The sequence below is a fragment of the Gekko japonicus genome, unplaced genomic scaffold (genome assembly GCF_001447785.1).
Source record: "Gekko japonicus isolate JY-2015 unplaced genomic scaffold, Gekko_japonicus_V1.1 scaffold6, whole genome shotgun sequence".
Taxonomy (NCBI): domain Eukaryota; kingdom Metazoa; phylum Chordata; class Lepidosauria; order Squamata; family Gekkonidae; genus Gekko; species Gekko japonicus.
In genome coordinates this window covers 1,033,748-1,050,105 of record NW_015166417.1, presented here as the reverse complement: position 1 = coordinate 1,050,105, position 16,358 = coordinate 1,033,748, and the positions used below count along the sequence as shown (strand labels likewise).

Below are 16,358 nucleotides of genomic sequence, written 5' to 3'. Positions count from 1 at the left end.
CAGGATATAATGCCATAGACTCCACCTTCCAAGGTGGCCATTTCATCCAGGTGAACTGATCTCTGTTGCCTGGAGATCAGTTGTAATTCTAGGAGATCTCCAGCTGCCACCTGGAGGTTGGCCACCCTATTCCTTGGAAGGCTCTATTAAATTACTCTCAAGGCCGTATCAGGCCCACAGACTACCAGTTGGTCATTGCTTGCCTTGGGTATGACCCAAGGGCATGAAGATTTAAATGATGTGCTTTGAAAGGGGTGTGTGTGTACGTACTCAGGCATGCGTGTGATGAAGATTGCCTGTAATGAATGCAATTCCAAAAGCGTAATATGAATTCTGGAAGTCTGGAAGATTACTTCTGCAGTGTGTGTTGAGTGAGTTAGCAGTATCTGAAAAAGATATGGAAGCAAGTATCTCCCTTATACATAAAAGCCGAATGGTGGTGGCACTTCTCTAGAACATTCCACACGCTCCGGAATTGGTTGGCGCCCTGGTGTGTCACTCAGAATCTGTCCCTATCCACTGGCTGCATTGCCTCCAACATTCTAAACAGTTTGCTGTTCCTCTCCCCCCCATAGCCAGTCAGAACACAGAGGTTATTTGCATATGCAGCCTCATTGGCCTTTGCCTTGGAACACAGAGGTCGTTTGCATATGCGACTTGATTGGCTTTTGTCTCTAACATTCTAAACAGTTTGCTGTTCTGAGGTAAAATGTGTCCGATCTCCAGGTGAGGGCTGGAGATCACTCAGAATTACAACTGTTTTCCAGATGGCAGAGATCAGTTCCCCTGGAGAAAATGGTGGGCTCTGTATCCTTATATGCTGCTGAAGTGTCCCCCGTATGTCAGCCAATGTGACGTAGCAGTCAGGGCTTCAGAGCACGGGAGAGGCTGCAGGTGTGGTGGAAAGCTGAAGAGTGAGGGGGAAATAAAGGTAGGTTGATGATTGGCTGGGAAAGGAGATAGGGTTGCCAACTCCAGGTGGGAAATTTCTGGAGATGTGAGGGATGGAGCCTGGAGAGGGTGAGGTTTCAGGAGGCGTGGGACCTCAGACAGGTACAAAGCCATAGACTGCACCCTCCAAACCAACCATTCAGCGGCTAGGATGAGCGGCAGCCGCTCATCAAAATGTGTGAGAATGGATCTGGACAAAAGCAAGCCCTTGACAACAGCAAACAATTGGGCATGGCTTGGCCCCCAGCTCGACTGAGTTCTTTTCCAGCAGCTGGTGTAGAGGTTCCGCTACAGATGCTTTATGTGGCAGGGATGCATGATAAAAATTGAGGAGGCCCAAAAAAGATTGTAGCTCCTTTTTTGAATTGGGAGTCTGGGCATTGTGTATTGCCCTGACCTTGCTGTCTGTTGGGTGGACACCTTCAGCGTCGATCAGGAACCCTAAAAACTCAATCTGATGCACCCTAATCTGGCATTTTTCACGCTTTACCTTTAGCCCTGCGTTCTGGAATTGCTGAGAATTAGATACATTGATTGATTTAAAAACAATTAAAGTGTTTGCCACTTTTTCAATAGATTAAGGATTGTGCCAGAGACATGCTGTTATACATCATAGAGAGCCTGTATGGTGCATTGTTTAGCATTCTGGACAAAGATCTGGGAGACCCAGGTTCAAGTCCCCCTCTGCGATGCGAGATCAGTGGGTGGCCGTGGGCTAGTCACATTATCTCTGAGCCTAACCTGCTTCACAGGGTGGCTTTTATGAAGATTGGAAGAGGGGAATAAAGTTTGCAAGTTACTTAATCCAATAATCATTGGAATTATTTTTCCCAAAGAAATTTAAAATCTGTGAAGATTGAATTTTACAAATGTGTGCATTTCTCTCCATTAGGTCTACCTCTTCTTGTCCAAAGAACTATTGCAAGGACTATTGTTCTTCAGGAAATAGTAGGAAAAGGTCGATTTGGTGAAGTCTGGCGTGGAAAATGGTGTGGAGAAGATGTGGCCGTCAAGATCTTTTCCTCGAGGGACGAAAGGTCTTGGTTTCGTGAGGCAGAAATGTATCAGACAATTATGCTGAGGCATGAAAATATCCTTGGTTTTATTGCTGCTGATAACAAGGGTAAAGCACTTCCAAACAGTTTCACAATGTTTGTTCTGTACTGGGATTAGCCCAGTGGGATTATTATTTTATTTTTTAAGGGAATAGGTTAATTAATGCAAAAAAGCAGAGAAATATAATGATTTGTGGAAGAGATTGGTACAGCCTTCACTAAAAGCATGTGCTCCTCTGCTTTGTGGCATTTTAAATGGATGAAAGCTATGTGGACACACCCAATTTCTGACAGCTGTTTAGTTAGACATTGGGTGCATCTACAGGGATCCCATTTTGGTTCAATTTCAGTGGTGAAACTGAGGAAAAGATTCAGCAAGCTCTAGAAGCCAGTGAGGGTTGAAAAAGACTAAAGTTTAAGAATCCTTGTGAGTTTGTTATATCCAACCATATTAAGAAAACTGAAGGGCACTTAAGCTTTCTTAAGAGGAGCAGCAATTCCTGCCAGTTTTCATCCTTTCCCTTTGCAGACCTTCTCAGGGCTGTCCCTGAAGGCCTGCTGACTTCCAGGAATGAAATTCCAGGAGGCTCAGTGGGCTACAGGAGAAGGAGGGTGGGTAGAAGCAGCAGAGACTGCTGTCCCCTCTTAAGATATGAAGGGCCCCTATGTTTTCGAAACTGCATGGTTAGATATGGGGCAATGATACTGGTCAGCACAATAGTCAGTAGCTGCAATAAACCACACAGTTAAGCACACATAAGCTGCTGGATGTCACCGGGGTTGAGCATTCCTGACTCTTCTTTTAGGTACTGCATAGTGTGCTGACTGGACAGACTGATGTTCATGTAGGCAACATTCTCCTTCCACTATAGGGCCACCCTTTGTAATGGTTATTAAATTTGCAACAGTATGTTTTATTAGATTATTTGTGTTTTTCTCTTCAAACTCATACCCTCAGAGTTAATCTCAAACGTTTAGTATCTGACTGGACTTCAATCCCCCTTAACTCCACATGGGCTTTGTTCCACATTAACCCACCAATCCATGTACCACCCCTCGTGCTTTCTGGTGCCGACCCGATGGCTTGAGGCATGCTCTTACATTACAGCTAGTTGTTGCTGTAGTTTTCTGTCAGAAACATAAAACAGCTTCCATTATCTTGAACCCGCTGAGGGCCCAATCTGGAGCATTTTTAAATGGCCAATTTCTGCTCTAAAATTGTGTTGGTTTTCACAGGTCAAACCTATGGGTTCTGTAACATCTAGTTAAGCCCTACATTCTCCCTTGCATTGATTTATACGGTAGTGGCAGGGGGTCTAAGCTGAAAAGTGCTCAACATTGCCATCCTCCTTCTAATGGTGCGGGGATTCTTGCCAGTAATTCCCATGCTGTGTAGCTTTCAAAATAGATTCAGTGTATGAAACTCCATTCTGGCATGACTCTCCCTGTTTGGATTGTCTGAGCTCCCATTTTGTCTCCTTTTTCACCCTACTTCCATTCCCTCAGCTGCTGTGAATATCCTGTCACTTCTGGACAGTTTTCAGTCAGGAGGTGATGTTTGGGGTTATATTGTACTTTGTATCGTCTAAATACTGTTCACAAGCAGATACTGTGATTTCTGTATACATAGTTGAAAACTTAGGTCTCTTTCATGAAAAGTTCTACATAACCCGAAAGCTCCCCAGTGCGTTCGACAGCATAAATTACTCCACTTTTTATACTTGGTTCATTTTGGGAGGTATCGCTGGAAGGCACTTGATGAAGCTAAGCCAATTTGTATCTGGTCGGCGCCTGAATGAGAGAACTTGGGATCCAAGTATGTGTTGTTGGGTTCCATGATGGAAGAAACATTGGATATAACCATTTACTTGGATCCAGACTAAACTGGAAATTTCCACTGATTCCCCCTTCCCATTTCAGACTTCCAACGTGACATTCCTCAAGGTCCCCTTTCCCTGAGAAGCAGCATTTCATGAAAGTCAGTGTGTATGTGGGGGAGGCAGAAGTTCCATTTTCCTACTGGAAAATTTAGTCTGGATCCAACCCATAATTTGTTGTTTTTTAATTTTTTACATATAAAAATGGTAATGTCAGGATCTTGACAAAATCTTGCACGTTTGCTGAGGAAGAAGGAGAATGTATTATGTGTATTGACCTCAATATCCAAGGCTAGCCTAATCTTGTCAGATCTTGGAAGCTAAGCAGGGTTGGCCCTGGTTAGTACTTGGATGGGAGACCACCAGTGAAGTCCAGAGTTGTTACATGGAGACAGGCAATGGCGAACCACCTCTGTTCATCTCTTGCTTTGAAAACCCTATGGGGGTCACCATAAGTCTGCTGTAACTTGATGGCAGTTTTCACCACCATGCACATGTGTGTATGAAAGACAGTTGAATGGTTAATTATGGGGGTCAGTACAGAGCCCAGTCTTTTCTGTTTTGCTTATTTTATCTTCCATGGTCTGGCAACCAGTTTACTATTAGGTATACTGATAAGTAAAGAAGAGAGTCTAACAATATCACCTCAAGGAAATTGTATAAATGAAGATAATTAGTTTACACTTAGGATTATTAGTAAAAATATTAAAATTATATACACACACAGACACTAATCTCACAAACCTAAGACCAGTAATCTCACAAACCTAAGATCAAAACCTTAAAACATGTGACATACATTAATGTTAACATTGTTAAAACTGTGTTAATAATAGCAGCAAAAAAGCCATTCTGACATGATTTATGCAATGCATTTTTAATTCTGGATTGCCAAATATTACTGTGAGGAAAGAAGGGGAGGGGGACTGAGTTTTGAAATCATTGAGCCCTTTTGTGGTCTTGTGTTACATGACATTAAATATGTTTTTCCATCTACAGATAATGGAACTTGGACTCAGCTGTGGCTTGTATCTGAATACTATGAGCAAGGCTCTTTGTTTGACTATTTAAATAGCAACACTGTGACTGTTGAAGGGATGATTAAATTTACTTTTTCTATTGCTAGTGGCCTAGCACACCTTCATATGGAGATCGTGGGTACACAAGGTATGTAGCTCAGTGCAGATGTCTTTTTCACTGACTGAAGTTCCATCTGAAGTAGACAAGCATTTGGATGGATATTATCTTCACTTTTTAGTTTAAAACATTCATTTTTATATTTCTATCTTGGCCATTTATTAAGGAACTTGGCATAGCTCCCCTATTTTACTGAAGTCCAGCTTTTTATATGGGTGGGCTTCCCTGGCTCACCTCAAATTTGTTTGGTTTTTGTGAGTTTCCCTGAGAATTCTGGCAGCCATCACACACAGACAGACAGACAGACAGACAGACATACACACACACACACACACACACAATATCCACTTCATCAGTCTGGCTTCTTTTGTAAAAGGATTCACTGCTTGGAAGTTATAAGTAATTCCTAAGCCTTTTGGAAGATGAAATTGCTGCCTACATAATGTTGCCATTAGCTGAGGTGTGCCACTTTTGTAGCTACACATTTAGCAGTTATGAGTTACCAATATCAATTTGAAGCACTGTGGGAAAATTAAAACATTCATATAAATGTGAGAGTAGTGTATGCTTAAAATAGACAGTATTTCTGCATTATAGAACAAAAACATGTGGACTAATTTTGGATGCTGGAACAAAAAGCTAAGAGGAAATGGCATTTTTAAAGTGTGGCTCATGTACCGTGTGCTTGTATTGTACCAACTGTATATCTTTTAATATGGCAGACAGTATTTTGAAATAGAAATATATTTTTGTGCTTCACAGGCAAGCCTGCCATTGCACATAGAGACCTGAAATCTAAAAACATTTTAGTGAAAAGGAATGAGACCTGTGCCATTGCTGATTTGGGGCTGGCTGTGAAACACGATTCTGTATTAAACACAATTGACATTCCTCAGAATCCTCGAGTGGGAACAAAGAGGTGAGGAAACCTGCTTGAAATATAGAAAAAAGGAATTAATATTTCTCATTTAAATATTATGGTATTGACATTTAGGAAACCAGTGGCATATCGAGCCTATTTGGCGCCCAGGGCAGATAATTTTAAACAACCCCCTCTATTTTTATTTTTTGCCATCAAGTCACAGCTGACTCATGGCAGCCCCGTAGGGTTTTCAAGGCAAGAGACATTCAGAGGTGGCTTGCCATTGCCTGCCTCCACATCAGCCCTGCTTAGCTTCTGAGATCTGACGAGACCAGGTTAGCCTGGGGGTATTCAGGTCAGGGCCCATCTTCTATGAGACAAAATTATTTTCAGTAATAAAAATGAAATAAAATGAATAATAATAATAATAACCAGAAAAGAAACGCAGACAGTGAACATTTTATTTTATTTAACTTTTTTTTACATATAATTATGCCAGTAAAAAAAAAATACAAATTCCAACCTGCTATTCCATCATGAGAGCCAGCATGGTGTAGTTCCTAAAGTGTTCGACTAGGATCTGGGAAATCCAGGTTCGAATCCCCACTTGTGCCATGGAAGCTCGCTGGGTGACCTTGGGCCAATCACTTTACTCTCACCCAGGGTCACCATAAGTCAGCTGTGACTTGATGGCAAAGATAAGTTCCATCACACCACTCATGCTCTGAGCAGGCACTTGGAAGGGCTTCTGTTCTCCATTTTGAAGCCCAAGAGCTGACCATACCAAACATCTATAAGGCATTTTTGAGAGCTAGGAGTCTGCCTTTGTACTAACCTTTCACTAACTAACACTAGCCAAAGCATCACAAAATAGTGATCACAAGCTTCACCAGTTAAGAAACACACTCCCCCCCCCAAAGCTGCTGCCATCCTCCATTGTTTTCAAAGGACTAAAGTCAAACCAGAGAATCTCTGTGGTAGAAACTGAAGGTGGGCAGAACCATGGCAATATACAGAGCACCCAGCAGTACCAGTGCAATCAGAGGGTGCCCAGCAGAAACTGGTGCCATTGTGGCAATGCCAGCTGATATCAAGCACAGAATCACAGTCCAAGCAAGGTGTGTGTGGGGGGGTTTGGAAGCCCAGCAGAACCAGTGCCTTCTCATCATAATATTAACAAAGGTTTGCTACTATACTACTCTTAAATACATTCTGTCACCAAGCAGGATAGGGATGAGAAGGTCTTGTGAGCTTCCCTAGAAGTAAAGGGGGGGGGCATGGAAAAATTAGGGGAAGGGAGACAGAAATGAATGAAAAAAGTGTGGAAAAGAGGGAGATAAATTAAGAGAGGGAAAGGTTGTTTTATCTTGCTGCAACCCCCTAACTAGTGGTTTGCAAGATCTGGCTCAGCTGGGTGCAAAGAAAGGAAGACAGGCTAGACTGTTGGAAGAAATGACCTGCAGGCTGGCAATTACTGTAACAGCTGGTTATACGATCTGTTAAGCAAGTTTGCTTTAGTCTCAGAGAAAGGGAAGTCTAGCCTATCCTAGAGTGCTTTTTGCTATGCTCAGACTTGCCTGCACCCCTATTGGCTGCAGCCACAACTGCATTTTAAAAATAAAAGGAAAGATGTTCGGCTGTACTCAGCATGACGCCGGCTTTGAGGGCACTCCAGCCGATTTCCTCAAGCAGCACCCAGGGCGGACCGCACCCCCTGCCCTCCCATTGGTATGCCACTGAAGGAAACCTTGCTTTGGGTTCCCTGCTGAAAAGCTAGTGACTATCTCTTTGTCTTGAGCATACTGAATTAAACTAATCATTGGGCTCATACAGTTCTGTCAGTGTCACGTGTTATTTGAAAAGTTACCCCAGCAGCTGGCAGGAACAATTGACTAGAACACTGAATGTGGCACCTACTGAAGGGTTTTTTGGCACTCACTTGCTTCTTCCTGGCTTTCCTCCATTTCATTAGAGTAGGGGATGCTTTAGAAGAGTTCAGGAGGAATTTCCTGCATGTTTGTAGGAAACAGCCATTTGGAAACAGCTGCTTCCATCATACCAAGGGGGTTTGGCTTGGAACCCTGGAGCAAGTTGTGGAACTTCCCAGTATTTTGTGATTAGACCTAGCCCCATGGCATGTATTTTGTTGCACCAACCACTTGCTTGTTCTCAACACTGTAAAAGTGCCCAGAGATTTGTCAGGGCTGAGCACACCTGGATTAGAAGATTGCCCAGAGAATCATTGCCCAGAAGATTGCGCAGTGACTGTTGACTGCAGTGCTTCAGAAATAACTTTATGAGTGATTCAAAATTCATTGTTTGGTCCCTGTAGCCTATATTCTGGTGTTTCTCACCATCTGGTAGGATGCGAAAAAGTGTAGATGGAACAATGGTTCTAAATATGGGTTCTACTGTACCAGTATTTGTGCTTTAAACTGAGCTTATTTATCTTGACTTCCATGAGACCTTTGGGAAGAAAAATAATTAGTTTGGTAATTTATACGTATTCATTAAAATTATAATTATTTTATTCATCATTACCTATGTTTAAACATATTTCAGTTAACTATGGGTAAAGGCATTATTTCTGTTATAAACCTGTGAATTTTCTCTGTATTTTAAAAGATACATGGCTCCAGAAATACTTGATGATGCCATGAACATCAATATCTTTGAGTCCTTCAAGCGTACAGATATCTATGCTCTTGGTCTAGTGTACTGGGAGATATCACGAAGATGCTCAGTTGGAGGTAAGATTTATTTCTTGTTAATGTGGTGCATGCACTCCATGCTACTTCTCCATTGTTTTTTAAAATTAATCCATAGCATAAGAATAAAGAGGTAAAATATTATGTGATCTCTAGTTATAAGTAGAACTCTGGAGAAGTCTGCTTTGAACATTGTGAAGAAACAGGGGATGGACCAGGGATCCATCTGCAGAAGATCCTGATAGTCACTGATCATCTTTACTCTCCCCTCCCTGCAATGCAGCAATTGTTTCTGATGCCAAGAAGGTTGATTGCCAGGATTGTGGGACCGGTACAAAGTAATGGTGGGCTGCAGTAAGGGGGGGGGAACAAGGAGGGATGAAATGGCAACCCCCCCTGCCTCTTCTGTGAGCAGAGCTGTGGCTGCTTGATGGGAGAAGAAAGTGAAAAGGATCCGTGATACTCGTGCAAGGAGATGACTGAATCCAGCTCATGGTGGTTATCTGTAAATCAGTGGTGAAAAGTTTGCTTGGATGAAACTTTGTACCGAGTCTTGATTTCATTCCATACATGTAGGCACAATTCGGTGTCTGCATGGAAGTATCTGTGTCATAAACTATGTGGAATGGCTGTCCACATGGCTCTGATGTCTCATCCATGCCAACATAACTCCCTATTTCTTTTTTTTTTTTACTGTGTTGATGTGGTTGAAACTGATGGAGCCACAAGGGGGTGCTGCTTCACAGACCCAGCTTGCCATATGAAGGCGGCGACTAACTGTACATAGCTGCATTTCAAGCAGCAATCACGCTGCTATCAATGCAAATTAATTGGACTACAATAGCACACTATTGAGGAGTAAGTTACCTTTTCTCATTCCTCTGGAAGGTTGAAATATAAGTTGGTATTAAGACATTCTGGAGCACTTGGATTGACATCCTTTTATGCCAATGATAGTCTATCATTATTCAAGTTTTGAGTTTCATAGGGCTGAGGAGAAGAGAACTTTCTTTTTAAGGACTAGAAAAGAGGAAAAGGTGTATCTGGATGATCCTGCCACTTAATTGTTGGTGAAGAACAGAAGTTGTTGATTGGATTGCAGTGGCAGTGCATTTATGTAGGCATTTTTACCCTCCTTTCTCCACAAGAAGCTTACAAAATACCACAATAAAGGTACAACTTAAAGAGACAGAAATACAAGTCAGATAAACAGAACAAACAAAAAGTACACTGACAACATCTTCGGCTGGTCTGAGATCTCCTGGATTGGCTCAGTTTGGGACCATAGCCCTATAAGCCAGGGCCAAGACCCCTTTGACTCACGCCAAAAGACTTGTGCTTCTGCCCACACCCAAGCTTATATACCTGCAGAACAGAGGAAAAACAAACTCAGCACAGATCTTATTCAGCAGCTACTAGCAAGATATCCCCCGGCTTCCTCCCCATGTTTTATTGGCCCTTTTCTACATTTCTCTTACATAGAACTCGAGCTTGAAGGTTTCTTTGGCACCTTAGAGTGTTGTTGTTGTGTTTTGCCATGAAGTTGCAGCTGACTTATGGGCGACCCCATAGGGTTTTCAAGGCAAGAAATGTGGTTTGCCATTGCCTGCCTCCATGTCATGACCCTGGTATTCCTTGGTGGTCTCTTATCCAAATGCTGACCAAATACCAACCCTCCTTTGCTTCTGAGAATTGACAAGATGGGGCTAGCCCAAGCTATCCAGGGTAGGGTGATTTTAAGTCTGCAGAAGAATACCCCCTGTCTGAACTTGGCCCTATCCTTTGGGTTTATCAATCCACATTAGGGCCAGTGCCAGCATTATATATAGGATATAGAGAGGGTATAGGAAGAGAAAGGATGTCAATTTACTTACTACTTTATTATTACTGATATGACCAGTTGACTCTCTTTCTCTTCCTATACCCCCTCTATGTCCGCCAGGGCTCTTTTTGTAGCAGGAATTATTATAACTGATATGACCAATTGACTCTCTTTCTCTTCCTATATCTAATGCAGACCCTGGCCCTCATGTGGATTGATAAACCCAGAGGGCCAGGTTCAGATGGGAGGTATTCTTCTGCAGACTTTGGAGACCCCTTATGTTTTCATAAAAATATTTAGAAAACCCCACAAAATGGAGGCAGACTTAAATAATCCCCCATTCAGAATAGGCAAACATTGTCTGTACTTGCACAGACATTGGAATGGAGCATCCCCTTCTGTGGGATAGGCAGATGAGCAGGAGCCACAGCTACCACCTAAGCCAAGCAGGTAGACGAGAGAGAGAGAGAATGTATCCGGCAGGTGGAAGGAGGGCACAGCTGGAGCTGCTTCCACATGTGCCAAGCAGGTAAGTACAGAGGAGGAGGAGGAGGGGAGAGATGCTGCTGCATGAGTGAGGCAGGTAAAGGTGGCAGTGCAGTGCTCAGAGGGGGGGGGAGGAGGAGCAGCAAGTTGGTGTCCCCTCCCACTGTGTGAGCCAGGCAGCCAATTGTGGCAGCTCTGCAGGAGTGTGAGCTATACACTGGGCTGCCCAGTGTGGGGGTATTGTGTAGTGGGTTAAACGCATGCTAGAACCACTGCGGCTGGTATAGTGATCGCATGGTTCGCTGGACACAGCAAAGACTAACGGCCGGCTGGCCAACTATCTACACCCTGGGGACCACCCCCTTGGTCCAGTTGGTGGGTTTAAACTCCCGCCTAAGTCCCATTGGTCCCCCCAGTGGAGAGACCAGGAGCCTTGTCCCCGTTGTTCTCCAGAGTCAAGCTCTGGGGTGTTCACTGGCCCCTGGTGGTGGTCAGCATACACAACAGGGGGACACAAAAGGAATGGGACTTGTCCCCCACAAATCTTACTGGTCCCCATTTTGTGTGTGTGTACACGTGCATGTATAACAATAACTTCTATGTTCAGAAATTGATACTGGTTATCTCAAGCAGTTCATGGTGTAGGGGGGAAAGGGGAACCGTGGAGGGGGTTGTTTAATAAAACGGTTAGGACACAAGAATTCAGGCAACTGAAACTCAGAATTTGCTTAGCGGTAGTTGGTAAGTGCTCCTCCTGAGAATTTCCCCCCCCTAACACTTTTACTAACGATTTTGCTTAGGAGGCCATCATCACATGGCTTTTGCTGTCATGCTTGAGTTTACCGAGTATCTTAAAATAAGTTGCACCATAAGTTGTACTCGGTGCGTATTTTTCCACTTTACCAGTTCTCTGTGTGAAAGGTCACTCTACTTGAGCAATTGGATTGTGTCGTTGGGTTAAGTCCCTACAACAAATGAGTGTGACTTAAAAAAAAGAACAGAAGACTGAAGGACAAATTTGCATTGTACAAGGAGCTGCCCATGAAGGCGTGTGTGTTCTCTCCCCCCTCCTTTGTACAACCATACAAACTGACAGACCTTATATGTACCCAAGCATGGTGTGATAAGAAACTGAAGTAGATCATTATGTAAACAGCAAATCCAGTTAGTTTCTAGGTTTAGTCAGCTCTTTGCACAGTGCCAATTCTTTAAACAAAAGAGTACATAGAAAACAGCATAAGAATATTATTGGTTGTATCCTATGACTCCCTTCCACCATTTTTTCCTCAAACAGAGAAAGGAGTCCTTCAACAAAGAAAATCTTTTCTTAAGCCTTTCTCTGTCAGAAAAGAAGGCATTCTCCATTGGAGGAAGCTTCCTTCAAATTAGCAGAATGGGCACATAGGATCCAACCCTGTATCAACAAGTGGAGGTTTGCATGGAGTTGTGGTGAGGGTAAGGGGGGAGACAAGGAGAAGAAACTTTCTGCTGTTGCCTCTCAAGGCACAGAAGGAAAGTCAGTAAAAAAGGGGGAAAGGGGGGGGGGAATGGCATCTCTTTTTCCTTCCCACTTCTCCTCTCCCTGTCAGCACACCCATTCCCCACACAGTGTTTTAGCCCATGCTGTCCTTGCAGCTGACAGAGGCAATTGCGGGCCATATCCAAACTGTGAATATGCTTCTGGTTACAGATTACTGCAATGGAATACATAGTGGTCATGTCAATGGGTCACATTTGGCAGCAAGAAAAACTGGTGCCAGGAAGCTGAAGATTGGTCAGACATACATATCCTTTTAAAACATGTGTTTTTCTCCTGTAATGCTTGAAGTTGCCCTGATAATGTTGCCTTTCTACCAATTCCCTCTTCTAGGAATTGTTGAGGAATATCAGTTGCCTTACCATGATGTCGTCCCTTCTGACCCCTCCATAGAAGATATGAGAAAAGTAGTCTGTGAACAAAAACTTAGACCAAATATCCCAAATCAGTGGCAAAGCTGTGAGGTAAAAATTTCTCGTATTTGTCTTTTTATTAAGATAATGTATCTTAAAAGTGAGTATTTCCAGTTTGTTTTAAGTACTCTGGCAAGCCAGCATAGGTAGTATTTTCCTCATTGGCTACTCGTCTTAGAGGCAAATAGGTCTTGGTATGAGGCAGTCTTTAGTTCTAGAGAGGCTTTTCAGAATGGGAGATGTAAGTCCTAGAAAGGCTTATGTACATCTAATTTTATGGCTGTCAGAGCATCTCACTGATGTATGGATTTCAGGGGGAAAGGCAAGGCATCCAGACTAATTTATGTGGGTGCAAAGTGCTGTCAAGTTGCAGTTTATTTACGACAACCCCATAGGTTTACTCCCTAGTAATGTAACCAATAGGGATGATAGTTGACTGTATGATAAACAATACAACAATTGTTTCCTTTGTGTATACTTCTGGTGATAATCAGAAGGCCTCCTAGATATATTCCCTCTGCGGGAGACCCTGCTCTGTATGTTACCAGGCAGGTGGGTAAAATGGGTGGCAATCAGGGACAGGGAATTTTTCTGTGGGATGGGTTTACTGCAGAATGCCTTTCGCTCAACCACTAGTCAAGCACTTAACCTATTAGGGTTTTTATATATATATATCACCTAAAACTTTGCTATTTTCCAGTTTTCAGTTAATTATGCAGTGTTTTTTAATCCTCATTCTCATATCAAGTTGAATTTTTTTTTGCTTGCCGATTTGTTTTTACTGCATATTTTACTCTGCCATTTTATTTAGTGATGTTTTTATTGAGTCTGTTTAGACTTTATAGAGCTTAATTTTGTAATTAAAGGTATTGATTTTGTTAAAGAAAGTGCTTTGAGTTCTTTGTGGAGAATGCAGTTGGTACTTCAGATAAATAGATGCACAAGTTACCACCACCAGTAATATGACAGAAATGGCAGTTAAGCACTCTTGAGTTTGAATATGGTGCTGTTCATTTGGCAGCACTTGAAAGACATGCACCACAATCTTCAGTATGCATGTTCAGAAGCAGTCCTATTGAAATAAGTCAATGGGACTTACTCCCTTGTAAATGAGTTAAAAATTTCAACAGAATAATGTCAACCTGAGGTAATTCAATAGACTGGGGTATAACTTGGTTTAGGATGGCACTGTTATTCACCTCAGTGGATTTACGAGTGTGTAACTCTGCTTAGGATGAAGCTGTATATCATGAAAGATCTGTCCCATGCAGTACAGTGTCTGTAGTTTAAGAATGCCCTAACCCCAAACAAAACTTTCCGGGCAAGATTAATCAGTAGAGATGAAATGCCACTGGTATTGTAAATGCTATAAAAATATTTGATGGATTCTACAAGGCTGTAAAGACTTAAGCACTCAAATATCTCCATATTTGATACCAGATTATACTTCAGTTAATCTCCATAGAAAGCCATATCCTGGTTTGGATCCTGTGCAGCAGAAGCTGATGTCTGAGGTGGATCTTTCCTGCCCTTTCCCCAGGAGCCACTTCCAAGTGCTATAAAGGCAGGCTAGGAAGTGGCAGCAGTGGGGGGAGGGGGGCTCGTGTGGATTAAAATCAGCATAGGACAGCTGGCTGCAGTGACAAGGGACAAAATCACCCTTCCTGCTGCTTGCATCAGTGGAGTCTCTACTGCTGGCAGAAGTCTTCTCATGGCATCAATATAAAAGAGGCATCTGATCTAACTTTTAAGCAGGGGTCATTTCCTGCAGGAGCGCACAGGAGTGGAGCTCCGGCAGTAAAGAGCCCAGGGGGCAGGCACATGCAACAAGCCCCACCCCCTGCTCCCAGCAGCCCTCAGTCAGAGCAAGAAGCAGCCAGGTAAGTTGCAGAGCTCCCCCCACCCCCCCGGCCCAAAACAGTCCAGTGGCACCTTTAAGACCAAGTTTTATTCAGGTACAAGCTCTCCCTCCTCTGCAAGGACAGATCTGCACATCTTGTGTCCCCCCCCCAATAGCTAGCAATCCAAAAGAGTCTAGTGGAGCCTGAGCGGTGGGTGTTGCCTTCTGACACAGTTCCGGTGATGTCAGGGTGTGTGGCATATTCAAATAAGTTATGCTAATGAGTTATGCTAATGAGCTCCTGCACCACTTTTTCTACGAAATGACCCATGCTTTTAAGTTCTACAATGAATTGGGTGAAGAAGGGAGACTGGAGATGTTCAGTATATAAAATGTTTTGTTTGAAGAACACACAAAGCAGTGTGTGAAAAAACATAAAGATTTAAACATTCATTTTTCATTGCTAGTCTGTTTCTAACAAACTATCCAAAACAGTAGGTAACATTTGCTTCAGGGTTTACTATTTTAAAAATCTGCAGTTGCCTATTGGAATTTGTGATGCTGTGTGGAAAAGGCTCCTGAATGCTCTTCTCTCCCTTTGGTTTTCTTTTTCTGAAGGCACTCAGAGTAATGGGCCGAATAATGCGGGAATGTTGGTACGCCAATGGGGCAGCTCGCCTAACGGCACTTCGCATTAAGAAGACCATTTCTCAACTCTGTGTACAAAAGCATTCCAAAGCTTAAGTCTGCACATGTTTCAAGAAAGAAGAAAGAAATGAATCATTTTGTATTTTATTTTTGCATTGTTTTGATTGTGCTCTACCTCACTGCTGCAAAGTTTTTAGTATGTTATAGACACCGAAACCCGTGTTCTGGAAAAAAGCTTCACTGGATGTTCAAAGCCAGGGTTAATTTTAGGTTGGGGCATGATGGTGCCACCTGCCAGTGTAAATGAGAAGCGAGCTACAGAAGTGCCCCTCTGTGGTTCCTCGCCCTGTGAACTTCATCTTGTCAAAATCATCCCTAAGGTACAAACACATGGTAAATAACTGAAGAAATGATGATGGTAGTTCAATATCATCAATCATAAGCTTTGTATTCTAGCAGCAACCAAATATTAAGTGTATATTTTGTACACTAAAATTTGGTTTCGGTCCCTTCCATATGTATCCCAAGACTTCTGGCTCATCGAAAAATGTGCATCTGTCTTACAACACCTCACAAGATGAAACGTCCTTAGAGGATCTTATATGGCATCAGACTAGGGGCCTGTCTTGAAAGATTTCCACAGGAATTGCGTATCGATACCCACTCAGAAGGAATTTCTATGTTCTCCATGCACCACTGTAGGACCCACAATGATTGTGAGCCCCTCTCGAAACAGTACATCTCAATAGGCTGCTAGCATGGAGGGCAGGTGTCTCTTCTGCTTGAAACCAGAATATGCTTTGATTTATCTGTTCTGTCCTAAGATACATTAGAATTTTATGGCTGTAGAAAATGTGTGCAAAGCATACAGTTATAGTAAAAAAAACAGAAAGAAGCAGACCAAATTAAGTGAAATAAGCATACAGTTATAGTCAAAAAACAGAAAGAAGCAGACCAAATTAAGGTATTGCAGATTTTTCTGTAGACTAGCTTCACCAATGTGCACATAATTAATCTTTGGT

General features: G+C 42.7%; 1 protein-coding gene across 4 annotated transcripts in view; it reads left to right on the top strand.

Moving 5' to 3' along the window:
* The window catches only part of ACVR1C (activin A receptor type IC), a 52,594-nt gene extending 36,545 nt beyond the window's left edge, over window positions 1-16,049 (top strand). For 3 of the 4 annotated variants that reach the window (XM_015411544.1, XM_015411545.1, XM_015411543.1), the window contains 6 exons: window positions 1,844-2,074; window positions 4,883-5,050; window positions 5,783-5,939; window positions 8,508-8,632; window positions 12,769-12,899; window positions 15,307-16,049. In XM_015411544.1, the coding sequence (XP_015267030.1) occupies window positions 1,844-2,074; window positions 4,883-5,050; window positions 5,783-5,939; window positions 8,508-8,632; window positions 12,769-12,899; window positions 15,307-15,432 (938 nt within the window). In that variant the 3' untranslated portion in view covers window positions 15,433-16,049. The remainder of the gene's footprint in view (window positions 1-1,843; window positions 2,075-4,882; window positions 5,051-5,782; window positions 5,940-8,507; window positions 8,633-12,768; window positions 12,900-15,306) is intronic. The other variant, XM_015411546.1, reaches the window with a different exon arrangement.
* Window positions 16,050-16,358: the final 309 nt, after the last annotated feature.